This window comes from Phyllostomus discolor, chromosome 5, assembly GCF_004126475.2.
Source record: "Phyllostomus discolor isolate MPI-MPIP mPhyDis1 chromosome 5, mPhyDis1.pri.v3, whole genome shotgun sequence".
Classification (NCBI taxonomy): domain Eukaryota; kingdom Metazoa; phylum Chordata; class Mammalia; order Chiroptera; family Phyllostomidae; genus Phyllostomus; species Phyllostomus discolor.
Genome location: NC_040907.2, coordinates 49,282,418 through 49,301,761, shown reverse-complemented (window position 1 = coordinate 49,301,761; position 19,344 = coordinate 49,282,418). Strand labels below are relative to the sequence as shown.

At 37.9% G+C, this 19,344-nt stretch overlaps 1 protein-coding gene across 1 annotated transcript in view; it reads left to right on the top strand.

Annotated features, from left to right (window-relative positions):
- The first annotated feature begins 7,580 nt into the window (after positions 1 to 7,580).
- Positions 7,581 to 19,344, top strand: part of SLC35D1 (solute carrier family 35 member D1) — a 45,139-nt gene continuing 33,375 nt past the window's right edge. Inside the window, exons 1-8 of the mRNA XM_028513388.2 lie at positions 7,581 to 8,144; positions 8,979 to 9,012; positions 9,110 to 9,196; positions 9,900 to 9,967; positions 11,480 to 11,551; positions 12,132 to 12,200; positions 14,456 to 14,558; positions 18,279 to 18,371. Of these exons, the coding sequence (XP_028369189.1) occupies positions 7,942 to 8,144; positions 8,979 to 9,012; positions 9,110 to 9,196; positions 9,900 to 9,967; positions 11,480 to 11,551; positions 12,132 to 12,200; positions 14,456 to 14,558; positions 18,279 to 18,371 (729 nt within the window). The 5' untranslated portion in view covers positions 7,581 to 7,941. The remainder of the gene's footprint in view (positions 8,145 to 8,978; positions 9,013 to 9,109; positions 9,197 to 9,899; positions 9,968 to 11,479; positions 11,552 to 12,131; positions 12,201 to 14,455; positions 14,559 to 18,278; positions 18,372 to 19,344) is intronic.

Genomic DNA, 19,344 nt, shown 5'->3' with positions numbered 1-19,344 from the left:
AATGACAACACATGTGGCTGATTCAACAAGACTTTCAACCTGGCCTGCCTTGGATTCTCCATCTACACATCTTAGAAAACTTCTGGTGCTTTTTTTCCTCAACATTTTAGATGATATTTTCAGTTCTAGACCTTTACATTTCTGCCTTCTTCAACTTTTAATCAAAAAATGTTTGAGTACCAACTATGTGCCTTCACTGTGCTAGTTGCGGGTAATATAACAGTGACTAGAACAGACTTGGCTTATGTTCTCATTTAATTTGATGGAGAAGCTGACTACCTGTACAATGCTCCATCCTGGGAAAGCTCAGCTTTAGGGAGAACAATCCGTCTAAGCAATAAGGTTGTATTACTCTATTCTTAGGCTAACCTGTTGGGTATCAGGACAGTGAAACTAGGCCTCCTCTCAGTTCCTGATTTCTGTCATGTAGCTATATTGATTGCTTAGTAGAATGAAGGATTATATACAAGACTCAATGAGCACAGTACAGGCATTGGCCAACCAAACTTATACCTGAAGCAGGATGTCACTCCTAGACTTTCTCCTTTGGTTGCTGGTTTGCAGGGATCCCAGAGGAGGGGCTAGGATGACCACGGCAGTACATTGAGTCTCAGAGGACTAGGGCATGTTACTGTTTACCAGCACTTATAGAAATATTCTCATATTCTAGCTATAGAGTGACCCTTCTGGTGTGTTGCTTCAGAATATCAACCCTAAGTAGAATTAATGAGGTAATATGGATACACAGCTATGTTAACTAATAAACAACATTGGCCTTTCCAGAGTCATCAGGAGAAGCCTGTGGTATCCCAACATTTCCTGAAGATGCCTGCATGGGTGTATATATGAACATAAACCCTACATCTTAATTTTAATTTCGTCTTTGACTCTACCCAATTTTCCATCCCAGGACCTCTCTCTCCCAGGCCATCTCATAGTTTTGCCTACATCAGAGTCCAAACAGCCCATCACCTCCCTGTGTTGACATGTTATCTTAATGTGTGGAGTGGATTAGGATCCTAGATTCCCTCATTTGGCCCAATGTATTGTTTTTCCTTGGAAATTACTCTATTAACAGTTATTCTCTGCCATGTGTGGAGAAGACATTATGCTTTTGTAATCCAAATTATGAAAAGAACACCCCTATTTTTTCTTTTTTCTTTCCTACCTCTCTTTTAACATGTATATATTGTATGGCACTGTTCTAGGTGCCAGGAATACAATTGTGAACAAGAAAAAGTCCTCCACTCTTAGGGACATGGATGATAAAGCTAATGAAACTTAAGCTTTGTGCCCTTCACTCAAAATTCACTCATAAACTTTTTCTAGGGCCCTAAGAGAGACTCTCAAAAATGTTCACCTGGCTTATATATTTTATGCATTGTATAAAATTCACACATGCGAGATATTTCACCTGCAGTTGGTTAAGAATGCTGTCTCTTTTCCCTCCAATTTTTCTATCATCATACTTCCCCTAATGTCAGATAACATTTGAGTGGCAGAAGGTATTTTGCAACTCCTAAGGAGAAATTGAGTTCAAGATATATCTGGTCTGGGTTTAGTAAGATGTGTGTATATATGGTATGCACTCACTTCTATACTCAGTTGTTTTAATGTAGGAATGGTGTCCAAGAAGACTCCAACTGTCTCTTATGCTACTTTATTTTGAACACAAAGTTACAGGTCCAGAGGAAATATTATGAGATAAAATGTGGCCCTGACCAGTGTGGTTCAGTTGGTTGGGTGTTGTCCTACAAAGTGAAAGGCCATCAGTTTGATTTGTGGTTCAGGATGCATGTGAGAGGCAACCAATTGATTTCTCTCACACAGCGATGTTTCTCTCCATCTTTTTCTCCCTCCCTTACCCTCTCTCTAAAAATAAATAAATAAATAAAACCTTAAAAAGATAAAATGTGTCCTACAGTGCCCAGTTCCAAAATTTTGTGGCTAGATGAAAAAAAATAAGATCTGAAACCTACAGAGTCTAAGGCTATAGCTGAATCCTTCCTCCAATCATCAGACAAATACAATTATTAGCAGAGAATTTAGGCCTCATCCATACTTAGTCAAAACAGAAGTTGTCTCTCATTCGCAATTAGTAATGTAGCATATACTGTTATAAAAGTACCATACATTTTTTCTGTTTTGATGGTAATCAAGCAAAATAGAACTCATCAGAATTTATGTGTTTGTGGAGCACATTTGTAGCAGCACTACAATGAGTTTGTGTGTGTGTGAGGATGCACGTCTTGCTAATCCCATTTATTAATAATAAAAATAAACTGGCCAAACTATGCTAGAAAAAAGTACTGAGTTATTTTTCTATTACCTCTATGAAAAGTATATTATAAACTCCCTGGCAATGGACAAGGAGATATTTGATTGGTGGTGTTGCTCTTATATCAGTCCTTAGCAGTCCTTAGTTCATTCTAGGTAGCTTGATGACTGTATTGGTGGCCAGAGCTCTTTCATACCTGGGGATGGATGGAGATATATACATATATACTTATTTATATGTATATTTATATATATTTATATTTGCACTTATATTTATATTAATAAGTATATATACAGGTACAAATCGTTATCACATACAGAAGCAGTAAATATGCAGCCAAAAGTATAGAAAAACTACAGAACTATGCCTGACTGACACAATAGAAATATATTAATTTTCTGCCATTTCTCATATTTAAAATTTTTGTTAGTTCTGTTTTCTTATAGTAAGTAGATACCCATTTTTGTGCCTCATTTTACATTCTTAATCTTGCATTTTTTAAAAGCAGTCTCAAAAAAGTTTCATAAAACTTGTGTCCACTCTTGCTCATGGAGCTAATATAGAAGAGGAAGTACCAGCAAAACAACATGAGAAGGGGCATCCAGAGAACCAGGAGATATTTGAGAGACTTTGGCGTCCCAGAAGTCAAGGGAAGAGGGTATAGATAAAGGACAGAAGTGCAAATGCTGTAGAGTGGTCAAGCAAGGGGAGAAATGAGTGCCTTCTGGGTTTATTTCCATGGAGGTCATTGGTGACTTAGGGCTGAGCAGCTTCAGTGTAGTGGAGAGGATAAAACTAGTTTGGTGTGAGTTGAAGAGTGATTGAGGGGCACTTATAGAGAGGGAAGAGCCATGGTGAATAGGTGGATGGTAAGGCCAGTCCGCCAGGATAGAGGATTCAAAGACATTGACTTAGGATAAAATTCAGTTGTAAACATTTTGAGTTTAAACTGTCTTTATATTTCCAAAATGCCTAATTTGATGTCTAGTGTGGTAGTATTTGTGAATAGGTTATGACTGACTATGACTTCAATAAATTGCTGTTCTTTTTTTTAAGATTTTATTTATTTTTAGAGAGGGAAGGGAGGGAGAAAGAGAGAGAGAGAGAAACATCAATGTACGGTTGCTGGGGTCCATGGCCTGCAACCCAGGCATGTGCCCTGAATGGGAAACGAACCTGCTACACTTTGGTTCGCAGCCCGCGCTCAATCCACTGAGCTACTGCAGCCAGGGCAGATTGCTGTTCTTATATCCTGTTTATTCTTCTTTGTAGTGCTGATAAACACTAAACTTGGTAAATGAAGGAGGTAATGGTATTACAAGAACATCTTTTAAAAGAAAGTATGTCCACCTACCCAAAATGAAGCAGGATTATCTAGTGGAGAAGCATAGACTAGGGCTAAATCTATATGTGAGTCTTTTAGAGCTGTGGGACTCAGGTTATGCCTAATACTCCCTCTTGGCTCTTGTTTTCCTCTTCATTTGTTTTTTCATCATACCTACTTCCTACATAGGTAAGGATGAATTGCAGTTGTAGCACATTGCCAGACTCATCATCAGTGGTCAATAAATTTATTCCTTCCAGGCCAACATAGAGAAGTATGAGGAACTGCAGAGAAGCTCCGCGCTCCTGTCATGCTTTTTGCTTCTCAGAATTGTAAAAGCATTTGAACAGGATTGTTCAAATAGAAAACACAGATAATCTTCGTTCCCCAGCTATAAAATAATCAGTGGTGCAACACAGCAGGGCATTGGGTATGAACTAGCCTTGGAGTTAAACAGAAATTGGTGAATGAAAATGAATACCAAAAATGGCCTACACTAATTCCAGTATAAGAGCAAGTGAGCCAAGGGGAAATGAGAAGTATAAGGAAAAGAAATATGAGTCATGTTAACAAGTAGTGTACAGAATCAGTTTCCCTCATGGAGAAACATGATGGCTAAAGCAATGTTTTCATAAAAAGACATGGTTCAATTACAAGGAAGTTTTTCTGCTAGTAATTCCGCCTAGTAAGATATACAATATGTACAGACAATAGATTTCTGTATCAATGAGAACATTTAAATCTAGTTTTTACAATTTTATACAACTTTTTAAGATATGGTCCAATCTTTATTCAAGTTTATCAAGTAATATACACCCCCCATATAATTCTGTGATTAGTATTACTAATGTTAGGAAATAGGTTTGAGTGCCTAAAATACCTATAAGTACCTAAAAGTCTAAATACCTACTTTAAATACCCTGCTAGGGTATGGGCACCTACCCTATCTTTGTGGGCACCTATTGTGAACACTTGACTCTGTTAGACTTAACAGCAGTTTACTGAAGGTCCACAGATCATTTCTGGTGTTGAGAAAATCCAATGCAGTTCTTGCCTTGTCTATGGTAGATATTTAATATTTGTTAAGCAATAATGTAATCATGCTGAGAAAAACAACGGTAGTTGCTTGGGTCAGTACTTTCAGGAGATTTATTTTCATTTCATTTTGTGTAACTGCAATTGATTGATAGCAGAAATTTACACCTAGCATTTCATACTCCCCAGGACAGCCCTTGAACTATTATCTGGCTTCCTGTAGTGATATCCACTGTTACCATGTGACTTTACTATGTGGTCTTATCTTGATAGTGTTAGTGGAAATATAAAACTGGTACAATCTCTTTGGAGCTCAATTTGTTAATTCTATAATTAAAAAAACAATTGTAGACTTTAATTAAGCAATTCCACTTTTAGAAACTTATACAAAGTTGAATGGACAAGGATAATAAAGGCTGTATTGTTTATGAACTGAAAAACTAACAACCACCTAAATGTCCATAGGGAGGGTTACATGAATTATAATGCATCTAGCTTACACAATTCTCTGCAGCCATTTTTTCCCTAAAAAAACAATGAGGTAGAGTTTCTGTATTGCCACAGAAAGGCCTTCGAAGAACACTATGTGAAAAGAGAAAGTCTGAATGATAATAATTAAAATAACAATAATTATTATTATAAACACTTACAAAGCATGTACTATATTTTACGTACTTTGCCTTTATTAACCGATTTAATTCTCACTGCCATCCTGAATTGCATACTATTGTTATTCCCATTGTATAGATGAGGAAATTGAAGCACAGTAATACTAAGTAACTTGCCCGAGGTCAAAAAATTAGTGTCAGAGGCAGTGTCTGGTTTGAGATCAGCATTCTTTCCTAGTTCTTTCTATGCATGTTAAAAAATGTATGTAAATATTTGTGTGTAGGTATGTATATGCATATGTATTCATACATGTATAGGAAATGGCTCTAAGCACAGCCTCCAAACTGCTACCAGTTGAACCCTCTGAGAAGGGGTTGGGGTGGGAGAGGAAGAGGGAAAGATACTTATGAGATATGAGTTGTTTTTGCTTGTTTGCTACTGTTATGAGGGACATTAATATTTTTATAATTTTTTTTCACAAGGGATGTTTCTCAAAGTATAACTTTCTAGTTATTTTTCTTTTGCTGCTAGCGGTTAAAAAGACAGTTTTGGCCATTTTCCTCACTGTTAAAAAGTATCATTCATTGGTTCACTTAACAAAAACATCTAAACTGTCCTAGGTGTCACCACCTCTCCCAGTTCTCAAAAAGCTCACTGTCTAGTGGAACAGACTGACATGTAAGCATGGGATTCCAGAGCCTCTACAAAGTGGATGCACAAAGGTGGGTTGGGAGGGGCATCATGGAGGGGCTCTCCAATTCTGTGAACAGTGTGAAGGAAGTCACCCAGAGAGGAGGTAATGTTTTATCTAAATATTAAAGGAAAAGTAAGAGTTCTTCAGGAGATGGAGGAAGGGGGAGAGAGAAAAAGCACCCCAGATAGGGGGAATAATGGGAGTAAACACATATAAGTAAAGACACTGGAATCTACATCATTCTTCAGGGATGGGTGGTTTGACTTAGTGGCAGCTAAGGAGTCTCAGAAACATGAGGACTCTCTGTAGATGTGGCAGGAGCCACATCATCTAAGTCCTATGAGCCATGCTAAGAACTTCATCCCATCTGCCACTTGTTCCTAAGGAACATTAGAAAAACCAGGTGTTCCCAGAATAACTCAAAAGATATAGACCAACAAATATGTATACATTGGAAGGACATTCTGATATATGCTTCATGTAGATGAACTTGAAAACATGCTAAGTAAAATAAGTTAGATACAAAAGGACAAATATTGCATGATTCCACTTATATGAAGTACCAAGAATGCTCAAATTCATAGAGAGTAAAAGTAGAAGAGTGGTTCCTAGATGATGAGGAATGGAGGGCAGTTACTGTTTAGTGGTTACATAATTTCAATTTGAGAGGATGAAAATGTTTTGGAGATGGGTAATTGTGAGTTGCACAATAAAGTCAGTGTACTTAAGGTACTGAACTGTACACTCAAAAAGTCTTCAAAAATAAATTTTATATTATGCATATTTTACCATAATAAAAAACAGGATAAAATGGCAAATTTTATGTTATGTATATTTTTAGCACAATTGAAAAATACAGAAAAAAGAGATACAAAGTTATAGACAAAATATTTATGGAAATAATTCAAAGTTCTTTTTCTTTCTTGACATTAAAATTAGGTATGTCATTTCTTTGCTTAATATGATAATAATGATTTGTTTCTGTTATATAATAATGGCTATTAACTGAAAACTAGCTCTGTGCTAGCTTTACTTTCATAGAGATGAGGAGAATGCAGGCTCAGCATTCTGGGCCAGTTAGTTGAGTAGAGCTCAACTAACTGGCCCAAGAGCACACAGCTGACACAGCATTTCTAGGAAACCTAGAATTGGAATTCAGCTCCTAACACCTTGCTCTTTCATCAGTTCACAAGGTACTTGATTATCTCTTTTTGGACGTGTCAATATTTTTTCTTTAAAAATTTTCCCTTGATATGCAAAGAATACATGTTTGATGTTTTCTGGTTTCCGAAAATGTAAAAAGTCTGAGGCAATGCAAATGAAAAGCTGAATGTTTACTTTTGACCCACATCTGATACTTTTGAGTGGCTTTGACGCTCTGCTAGAGAGACCAAAAGAGCCTTCACAACGAGTTTAGGCGCACACAACCTGTGAACTTCAGTCAGCCACTTGTTACCAAGTGGAGGAAGGCCTGCATCTTTAATGCCGCGGTTATCCGGAGAACAGGCTTCCAGTCCCGCAGGCCTCAGTCATCTCCATCCCAGGTGCGGGGCTGCTGGGAGACAGAGCAAAGCTTGCGCGCAGGCGCAAAGTGGCGGCGTCGCTCCAAGGCTGTGCTTTGCAGTCCGGCGTTCTGGTGTCCCCAGGTGGTTGCCCTTTGGCTTCTTCTCCCGCTAGCCCTGTACTCTGAGTGGCCGCTGCCCCTTCTCGAGTCCCTTTCTATTCGTTGCCAAGGCCTATCCCCTCACGGCCCTACCCTCTGACCTCGCGTTGCACAATGCCTGAGCAAAGTCCTGGGGTGTGAACTGCGGCGTTCCTATCCCTGGGCGGGGACGGGCGGTGGTGCGGGAAGCCGAGGCGGAGAGCGCGCAGCCGGCCCAGTCCTTCGGCTCCAGCCCTGCGAGTCCGTCGGGAGCTGCCGCCGCAAGGCATTCCGCCGCTGGGCCCCGCCGCCAGGCCCGTCCGCTGCTCCCCTCCCAGGCCGCTGCCGCCGCCGCAGCTATGGCGGAAGTTCATAGACGTCAGCATGCCCGGGTTAAAGGAGAAGCCCCCGCGAAATCCTCCACACACAGACATGAGGAGCAGCTGGGGATGGCGTCGGCCGAAACGCTGACCGTGTTCCTGAAGCTGCTGGCCGCGGGCTTTTATGGCGTGAGCTCCTTCCTCATCGTGGTGGTCAACAAGAGCGTGCTCACCAATTACAGGTAGGGCCGAGGCGGCGGCAGCCGAGACCGCACAGAGGAGCGTGCGGCAGCTGCGGTGGTGGGACGCCGGCTCCCTGGACTTGGGCTGCTAAAGTTAAAGCTTAAGAGAGTTGGCCGGGAGTTGGGGAGGGCGGGCGGTTGACACGCGGCCGGGGCGGCGGAGCCGGCTGGGCGCCCGGGCCTGGGGTTGGGGGTCCGGCTCCCCGCGCGCAGCTCTGGGCGGCTCGGCGCGCGTTCGGGGCCGCGTTCGGACGGCGCCTGCCTGCCGTTCCCGCCGAGCAGTGCCCGGGAAACTCTCCCCATCAGAGCGCTGGAGCGGAGTTGCTCGGTGACCTGTTGGTCCCTGTGTATGCCAGGCGGGGAGCAGAGCGAGGGATGCCCTCTCTCTTCCCCAGCTTTGGCCGGGGGACTGGGCTTCAGGGTTCGCCAATTCGCTGACAGCCTCTGGGGACCTGCGCGTCCTCAAGCCGGTTTAAAGGGAGCCTGATGCTGTCATTGGAACCCTGAGGCAGAAGCATTTCTGCTTTAAAGGTGTGAAACCCTTGAAAAGACCCAAGTCTCCACTTCCTTAAAAAAAAAAAAAAAATCCATTTCAAGCAGCGGACTGAAATTTTAGAAACGGACAGGATGAGACAAGTGGCCGCCCGAGGCTACAAAATCAGTAGTGTTGCCTGACTACCCGCGGGTTTTTTCTCACTGATTTTCACCTGGATAGGGGCTGACATTGGTGTGTTTCGTATCAAAATGCCTGTCAACGTTGCCGATATGCAAATTGATTCAAAGAGCTACGTTTGAGTTTTTCTGACACTGTTTTTTCTCTCTACCGCTTTGTAGATTTCCCTCCTCACTATGTGTTGGACTTGGCCAGGTTAGTTGGAATCTTCAGCCTTACGCGGTTTATGTCGTTAGAACTTCTGTGTGTGCCTTTATATGTGGAACAGTAAATCTGTGTTCTGTGTTTACAGATGGTGGCTACAGTGGCAGTTCTCTGGGTGGGAAAGGCGCTCAGAGTCGTCAAGTTTCCTGACCTTGACAGCAATGTACCTCGAAAGGTAAATAAATAAATAGATAAAGTAATACTTTATTTTCTGAAAAGAAGTCACTATATATATTTTTATCAGTGTGTTGCGTATTCAAAAAGTGCAGCCTTGTTGTCGCCCAATCCAGAGTGGGTATAATGAAGATAAAGAATAAATGTAGTATGTATTTTTTTAAATTCCATAATCTCTTTAAAATTAAAGAGAAAAAGCCCCAAGAAACCATGTTCTTTTTTTTTAAATTAATGAACATGTTGTGGGAGTATAACTTTTTGAATTTTCTACATTTAATGTAGCTAGTATATTCTTCATTCATTATTCTTCGGGCGTATGTTCTTATTCTTCTTTCTGTATCTGCTTGACTCCTCGAGAAGATAAAATGCATTTCCTTTTTCTGCTGATGTTAGAGCTGTGGGCTGATGCATTATCATACTTTAAAGTAAATAGTGTGTTTGTCCCACATGTTTGTTCATATTCATATTTGTTCCCGCCCCTGCCCCCCCCATGCTTTCGCTTTCCTGTCTCTGCCATAGTAGTGCTGTTTATCCAAGAATAGTGTTGTTTGGACACTATATGGGGGCCAAAATTGGGTATGAGAACTAATCTTATGTTTTAGAGGGAAAGGATTTAATCATATAAACAAAATGTTTCTATTTGAAAGGCCCTGTTTTAGCTATCTTTATTACTGAGTTTTGTTATCCCTTTTTAAATTTTCTAGACGTTTCCACTACCTCTACTATATTTTGGGAACCAAATCACAGGACTGTTCAGCACAAAGAAACTGAAGTATGGATAACTTTATTTTACTAGTGAGGTTAATAAATGTATTCTTAAAACTGTACTTGAATGTCAAATATTTAACACATTGTTATTGATTTTGAAATAAGTGAAAGGACCAGAAAGCTTCTGTTACTAAATAATGATTACATTAAAGGTTTTAATTTAAGCTCTTTATGTTTAAAGAGAAAGAGTATTTTTGTTTGTTTTGGGTTTTTATCCCTCAGTTTGATGATAGAAATCTTAACATGTTCTAAAATGCTGTGATAGGAGATTTTCATTATTTTTCCAGATCTATAGTAGTGAAAGATATATACCAGGCTTTTGGGATTGAAATTCTTTAATACAATTTATAAATACTATATTTCTTGACAAATTCCATAAGCAAAATCAGAGGGTAGATATGAGAACTTTTGTAGTTTTCCTTTTAACATGAGGTAAAAATAACAAACACCCTGGTTTAAACATGATTAATATTTTATACACAGCTGTGTAACTATAGAGACAGCCTAATCACTTTTAGAAAGAAGTGACAGCTCTCTACTCCATGACAACATTGTCTTATTATCCTCTAACCTTCCAATTGTTGGCTTCTCCACTTAAGGAGGACAGTGTGTATTGGGTGTATGTGATGTCAAAATTATACACACAAGGAAACCATTTAACAGAAACCCATAGCTTCAGCACTTCCATATGAGCTAAACCCCTGGCATACTTACTGGATGACTATAAAACAGAATGGGGAAATCTATGAGGATCAGAGACAAAGTGTTCTTTATTTCTTCTTTCTTCAGACCCAAAAAACTTGATGGAATGATCATGATGGTATCTATGGAGAGGGTTCCACGAAGTCAGATTTGTCATGGTCAGGGCATCCTTTTCCATCTCAGTACCCACTTGGAAAGAAATGCACACCTGCTGCAAAGGCTGCTCAATAGAGTTCACCCTTTTTCATCCGTTGTCATCCACCCATTCATTCATTCACACCCTTTCTTTGATTGCCAGCTAAATACAAGGCACTTTGCAGTGAGATGAGATATATTCATAAATGACTATATTATGGAATATTAAGGAATGTCTCATGGAATAAGATTATTGTAGGTGTTATTTGGAGGGTTGGGAGTGGGAAGAGACTACAGTAAAGAAAGGAGAAAGAGGTCTTTTTCTCTTAAAGACTAATATGGTTACCCTTCAGGGTGCATAGTATACGTAATAAGTAAAATTTAAAAAGTGGCTGTTAGTAGTCTTTGATTAATAGATATATGAGCTTTACTGTTTCAGAGTTTGGTGTTTCTCATTTCTACTAGTTTTGTAAAAGCAACCCTTTCAGGCTTTCAAATAAGAATTATTTCTAGAGAGAAATTAGAGTTTAATTTGATCATACCATAATGGAAGGAAAAGATTATCATTATTTTAAAATACTAATTTGGAGAATCTTTTAAAAACAGTTAAAAAATAAATTGTTAAACTTTATTTTACCTAATTATCTTTCTTTCTTTTTATTTATTTTTTTTTTTGCAGCCTGCCAATGTTTACAGTTCTGAGAAGGTTCTCCATCTTGTTTACAATGTTTGCTGAAGGATTTTTACTCAAGTGAGCTAAATTTCTAGTATCTAGTCTTTATCAAACTGTAATAACTTAGAAAAGATACCCAGCATAATAACTGTCTAATAAAACTGTTAAAATTATTTGTCTTGCTTCTACTTTATCTTTTAGAAAGTTTAAGCAACTTTATCCATTTGCTATAGGAATTGATAGTTTATGGGAACAGTATTTGGGAAGGTTATGAATTAGAGTTAGAAACCTGTCTGAACATGAGATTTACTTTCAAGGAATCTTACCAACTGCTGCCACTGGGTCGGTATAGTTTTTAATTAGTGTTCCTGGCTTGGCTACTTTTACTACAAATGTGTTGACCTTTTTCAGCTTAAATACTGATTTGCTGAAATTCAAACTCAATAATAACAAATGATAAGAATAATGAAAAATTGAGATGCTTGTTTATATAATAAAATAAGTTGCTTCATCAAAAGCATGCTTTTAAATATCCATTTCCTTGGAAACGTTTAGGATATGACTGTTTATAGCTTCTTTTCAATGAAAACATCTGTCCTTTTTTTGCCTATGTTGTAAAATGAGTCTGTTTATGTATTTAAATTTTTTTATTTTGTAGAAAGACTTTTTCTTGGAGTATTAAGATGACTGTATTTGCAATGATTATTGGAGCCTTTGTTGCTGCCAGGTAAGATGTGGGCCTGTATAAACCTATGAGCATGTTAGAAATGGTCAATAATTATTGATAATGACCAGTTACAATAAAGATAATTTTTATAGGCTAAATAAGAATTATATCTTTGAAAAGCATCCAAAAGACCCTTCAAATAGTTAAATCTTTTTTGGTTTGTTAAGATCAAGGCTAGCAAAAATCAGATTTTTGGGATTCTTAAAAATTCATGTATTTTAGGATTTATTATACTATTTTCTACTGATTGAGCACATATCATGTGCCACACAATATGTTTAACATTTTATACATATTAGTTATATATTCACAACTCTGAAAGGTATGGATGTAATTTTTCTATTTTTTAGTTGAGGAAACTAAAAGCTAAATTCAGTAAGTTGTTCAAGGTGATACAACTAGTAAATAGCAGAACTGGCTGGATTTGAATCTGTGCCTGACTCCACGGTCTATGTGCTTTTATAAACCATGTAGCATTTTTTTACTTTGCATGCTGCTAAAGAAAATAGTATTTCAGAAAAGGCAAGTGATAATTATTTACTTTGTAGAATAATAAAAAATAGAATTGCTTTATTTGGTCTCACCTAAGATATATCAGAAATGCTATAACTTACATAGTTTATTAAATTATTAAAACTTTTTCCATTGTCCTTAAGTTTTAGTTTTCAAATGGATGGAGAGAGTATATATCCAAAGACTCAGAAAATTAAAATGATGGCTAGAAGCCTTCTACAACATTTTGCTCAGCCCAGATCATGCATATATGGGTTTGATAATGCCACAAATTCTGTCTGACATACATTTTTTATTTGGGAGTTACAATATATCTCTTGGATTGTCTCATTTATACCTTCATTACCTTCATTACATCCCTGTGGTATAGATGGGGGAGGGGAGTGGGAAATATAAGTCAAAGTCTATTCCACCCTAAATGTCCAAATGAAATTTCGTTGTTATAAAGGAGAGAGGGGCAGGAGATATAATAATTGGTTACTAGAATTTCATTATATACTAACTGTTTTTCCCTCTCAACATTATTGCCTCTTAGGAGAAATTCTTTTTTGGGGGGGGTGGGGGTGGGGGTCAAACCATTTTATTGAGAGTGTTAAGGCTGGGAGGACGAGATCCGTTGTGCTTGGCCTGGCTGGGATCTCCCCAGCTTCACAGCCGCAAAAAGAGGAGAAAAATTCTATATGAGCATCCTACTTTTCTTTTGAGGTGCCCTGCTAGTTCAGAAGCGTTTCCTTGAAATTTGCGGGATCCAAAATTGAGCCAAACAAGAGGAGTTCCTCAGGGAACTAACTCTAGCCTACAAAGTTTCTGAGGAGAATTGCTGTGTGGACCAGCCTTGTCTAATTAGAACCTTTTATTTGGGAAAGAGATTGGGAGGAAGGGAATCTGAAACCTATTGTCAGGCTGCTTGAAAGGGGGAGTATGCATTAGGCTAGTTCTGCCTAAAAATGCAGTGGCATAGAGCTCCTCAGAAGTCTTGTTCCATGTAATGGTATAGGTACACCACTACAGTGGTATAGATACATATAGATATGTAGTGTCTTTGCAAAATCACAGAATGTGGGACCACTATTTAGGGTGTTAAAATATGATGGGATATTTTTTTAGATTTTTATTTATTCAGTTGAGTTTAATAAATTCTTATCTCTTCTAAATACTAGAAAACTTCAGTTTCCCTTCACTATGTGCCAGTGAACATAGCACATAGGCACATTAAATAATTTAAGTATTTGAGTTCTTACTGTGTGCTTTTGGACACTGTTGTAGCTTAATTTCTCACATCAGAAATTGCATCTAGTAGTCCAACCACCTGTGCAGGAGAGTCTTACCTTTTGTGTGAACCTTTGGAAAATGACAGGTTAACAAACGACTCATCCTTTTGGTTACCTTGCCTGTGAAATTGAGCTCCGATGCCTTCTGCCTGCTTCAGGTGTATTATAATAGTGAATTTGGTTGCTTTTGTTGTTGTCTGACTTTGAATTCAGATCAGTGTGCTGTTTAATGGACATGGTTGTTTATTAATGATTTTAGGTGTTAGTGCTTCTCATTTCTGAAGACTCTATTGAGTTTAAAATTGCAATTTGTAACCAGAAATCAAGAAATTTTAGTAGTTAATAAAATGCCTAATGTTCATGTACCTAAATAAAAAAATGTTCTTGCAATACTGCATTCAGACTTATTTCAAATTAAATGCATGTTCTGTGAATGCAAGTCGTTATTAAAGTGTTGCTTATGTTTTGCAGCTCTGACTTGGCTTTTGATCTGGAAGGATATGTTTTTATTCTGATAAATGATGTCCTGACAGCAGCAAATGGTGCATATGTAAAACAAAAATTAGATTCAAAGGTAGGTAGCAATATAAAGTTTCTTTAAGAGATGTTTACCGAATTTGGGGATGATAATGTTAATTCATCAGGGAAACAGCAGGGAATAAAGAAAACATAGGAGGGTTGGGAAAGACAGGATCTCTGAGGGTAGAGAAAAGTGTCGAAAAGTATTCCTGCCTGTCTTAGGGGACTTGGTGAGGGACCTGGACAAAAAAAAAGTATCTGGAAGCCCTTGAGCAGATTTGAGGAAACATGATGTTGGAAGGTGCTACAGGAAAAGAATGGACTTTGTGTATTTTTCATACAAATAATGGGACACTTTAGGGAGCATTAGCATCTTTCTCAGGGATAGCACTAAGGTCACTGGCCTAGATCTCATGAATTATTTCTAGCTCTTTTCTCTCAACTTGCAGCATGCACACAAAGGCTTTAGAGATATTTGTGTAGAGATATTTGTCTACTATATACTTTCTTTTTTATTATATACTTTGAGTATAGACATGCTAAATTTTATTTTTAGACCAAGTCAGAAAGCTGAGTTAATTGAGCCACCCTTATTTACTACCTGATGGTATACTCACAAGATTATATTAATATAAGAAGAAGCTATATGGAACTGAGGGTTACATATTGTAGGGTTGTTATGGAAGGAGTTGTCCTTTATATCATAATGTATCCTATATGAGGTCCCATGTGAGATATTTATCATAGATATTACCCTGATTTTTCCCAAATAGCTGATGTATTTTATCTCATTGTTTTCAGTCAGATCACCTTATCTGCTTAGTTTTTAGTTAGCTCTATTATATATGCAGTGTTTCTGAAACTATTCATGTCCATTTTTGGAGTTCAAATCATAAATACCACTGTTAACCTACTCTTTGGTAGTGTTAGTATTGAATTGGTATTGTCTTGGCAAGGGGCTTTGCCTTCTCCAGAAAGAGCTGGAAAAATACGTGGCCATCCCAATAGTTCTCATTTTCAGAGAATGTTTATTTATTTTTTTAAAGATTTTATTTATTTGTTCTGAGAGGGAAAGAGAGAGAGAGAAACATCGATGTGTAAGGGATACATCCATAGATTGCCTCTCACTGCCCCAAACTGGGGACCTGACCCGCAACTCAGGCATTTGCTCTGACTGGGAATCGAACTGGCGACCTAAGCCACTGAGCCACACTAGCCAGGGCTAGAATGTATATTTTTAATATCCTTGAGGAACTAGGGACAGTGTAGATCTGTTTCCAACAAATTTTCTTTAAACATACCTTTTATGTCTTGTTCTCCATGTACTTACCATGACAACTCCATATGATGATTGCATTTTAATGGAAGCTGCTATTAAAATTTTTTTTATCTTTTTGAAATAGCTCAAGAAAAGGGGCCAGTTAGAGATTTAGTTTTATTCTGTTTTGTTTTTTTTCCCTTTCAGTTCATTTGTTGTCTTGGAAAATAGGTATGAGTAATACTTCATTTGTCCGGCTGCCTCAGCTGTTTCAACAGTACTGTCTAGTAGAGTTTTTCTGTGATGATGGAAATAGTCTGTATTTCTGCCATCCATTAATGGTAGCCACTAGCCACATGTGGCTGTTGAGCACTTGATAAGTGACTAGTACAACTAAAGAACTGAATTAATAGTTTAATATAATTATAATGAAATTGAAATAGCTGCATATGACTAGTGGCTGCCTTATTCAATAGCACAGTCTATCCTAGAACCTGGAAAAAAGCAAGGAGGGTTTCTGAGTAGTATTTTATTCTCAGGAGAACTCTTTAGTTTCATATTCAGAAATAACTTGTGACTTACTTATATAAGACCTTTTAAGCATATTGATCTGCTTTTCATGGATTAGGAGCAACAAACTAGAGGATGGAATTCTATTTAGAGCCAGAGAGAGGCTTACCAGCAGTATAAAAGGCCAGCTAATAGCAAGAGAAACAAACAGGAAAACTATAAAAATCAGACGGAAGTACTCAGAAATGATTCAGGAGTTGTTACACAGCATTAAGGCCAACACCATATAAGAACACAACACAGTAATGCATGTTTATGGTGCTGCCCTAAGTTAAATTTTAGTCTATGCACTCTCTTTAAGAAGTCAGGGTGAAAGATATTCAAAACAGTTTAAATGTGAAAAAAACAGAACAGTCTGGCATTTAAGTTTTCAGCATTTGTCAGTTGTCTGGATGGAATGTGCATGTGTATGTTGTGTGGTGTGTAGTCATCCTTTCTGAGAGATGGAATTAACACTCAGGTCTCTGGCTCCCTGCGTACCTGTTGCTTAAGGTTGTTTGGTCCTGTGGCTTTTTTCTTGTTGCTTTAGAAATTAGGTGTACCTTTTCACTGAGGGCTGTGGTGGCCACAAACAGTCAGTTCTTTGGTTGCTCCAAGAGGCAGTAACGTCACACTGAGAAGCTCTTAATAAATCAGGAGTTTTATTACCTTTAATTCCAGAGCTGCTTATACTCGTGGCCCTTTGAGCATGAGTCACGTGGCATGAAAACTTGGTGCTGCATTTCAGACATGAATGCAGCTATTGAATTTAAAACATTTTTAACTTTAAAGAAATCACACAAATAATGCATATTTACAATGGAAGTGGCAGAAAACATTAGATAAGCAGTAGGAAGAAAATATAAATCTTCCTTAATTCTACCGTCAAGGGAGAAGTGCTGTTTTGATGGTTGTCCTTTAGTATGTGTGTGTGCATGTACACACTTTGTGTAAAATTTTGAAAGAGCAATGATGTATAATGTTTTCTAACCTACAGTTTTCATCTAGTACTGTTTCATGAACACCTTTCAGTATTACTAGACATTTTTAGTGGGTGCATTATATTTAATTGCATGGTTGTGTAATAGCCTAGTCAACTAGTTTTCTGTTGTTGGATATTTGTTGCCAATTTTTCAAAGCTTCTTCTGAGAAGGTGGTTTAATTTTTTACATTATTCAGTGATCTTTCAGTGACAGAAGTTAGACAAATACCACATCCCTATCCTCAGTACTTCTTTGCCCCAGCCTCTCCACTCCTCCCAACCTAAACTCGGGCCTACTTTTTCAGGAGACTCTGCTTCCTGGTGAATGTCCCAGAAGTGTGTGAGTCAGAGCCAGACCCAGGGTTCTCACAGGCTCCCTGTGTTTGAAGATGTGTGTGGTCCTTCATTGCTCCCTGGTAGCCAAGATTACAACTAGTCATACTAAGTTTTAGGAATTGTAGTTATAATAATCTTGATTTTTAATGTACTTCACATACACATTTTCAGAAATAATTCACTGGAAAGTTACATCTGTCTGTGTTGGTGTAGGGGTGAGTCTGTCCATCTATCCACCTATCTCTCTTAAATGGTACTCTGTCATGATTCTGAAAAGCCCACATGAACCTGATGACTTTTCATTCTGTTTTGGAAAGGGAAGGGCTGTGGGAGATATTTCTATAGAGATGTGTATATATGTTCAACATAACCTCTTTCCTAATTACTTTTTTGAAGCAACAGTTGATGTTATTTTTATTATGTGATCTTAAACACTCAAGGAATTTATTTTAAATAAATTTAAAAGCTTATGTCTCTGTTTTTCTTTTGAAAGCCCAGGCTATTTCTTTATATTTGATAACTCCTGACTTGCCTAATTTGCTGCATATATTGTGGGGGACCTGTGTGTAATGAAGCGTGGTGCTTTATTTAGGGTTTTGTGTATCTGTCTGCTAGAACCAAATGAAACACCTAATTATTTACTCTCCTAGGAGCTGGGAAAATATGGTCTTCTCTATTACAATGCACTATTCATGATTCTGCCCACCCTGGCCATTGCGTATTTGACAGGAGATGCACAAAAGGTAGGATTTTCTAACTGTGGTTTAATGGCTTATGTTACTTAATTGTGTTGTTATTTATAACCAAAAGATAAGCTGTGGAGTTGTTGAATAATGTGCTTATTAAGTGACAAAAAACTGATAATTTACTTTTTAGCTTGCTAATGTCATGCTAACCTTTTTTCTTGGCATAGTTATTGGATAGTACTAAAGTGGCTCAAAATAGCTCTGGCTGTCAGCATAAAAATCATGCCTGCCAACTAGTGTCCTTTTCTTATGGCCCAGCAGGATGGAGGAAGGGAATTTTTACATTTTACCAAACTAACAACAGTAGCAAACTCTCCTTGAAAAAACAAAAAATCTTGAAATAGTAGAATTCTTCAAACTTAAGCAAAATTCGAGGCATCTGTAGAAGCTCTCTGTTTTGGTATAAAATTTGCCATCCTGGCTTAAATCCTAAGTTGTTTTTTTCCTCAGGAGATATTTAGTGCTGTGTGGTGACTTAACCATATAAGTAGCAAGTAATATAATAGTTTACTCACTTCCTGCAAATGTTCAGCTAAATAAATCCAGAATAAAGTAATAAAATAAATACAAGAATTTTTTTCTAAAACAACCCCGTGTTCATAGGCAAAAGTTGATACCATTTTGTTAGAATTCACAAAATTTTGCAAACTTCGTAATTGGAAACCTAGAATTCTGCCAAGGATTTCTGTACCAAGTTTCCTTCTGCTGATTCCTCTGGCTAGTAGTTTCTCAGAATAAATGTGTTGGTTATTTACTCTAATAACAGCAACAATTCACACAAATCAGTGGGAGCCGAAATAAAGAAAAGGTTTTTGGAAGTACTTAGACTGTTAAAAAAATTACTTTTGAATCAAAGGTAGGAGAAAACTGCTTATCAAGCTGCTTTTTCCCTTAACAACTTTCTTTTAAAAAACTGGCGTAGATCATCTTCAACACGTGTAAATTTTTTAAATGAACTCTGTGACCTGGC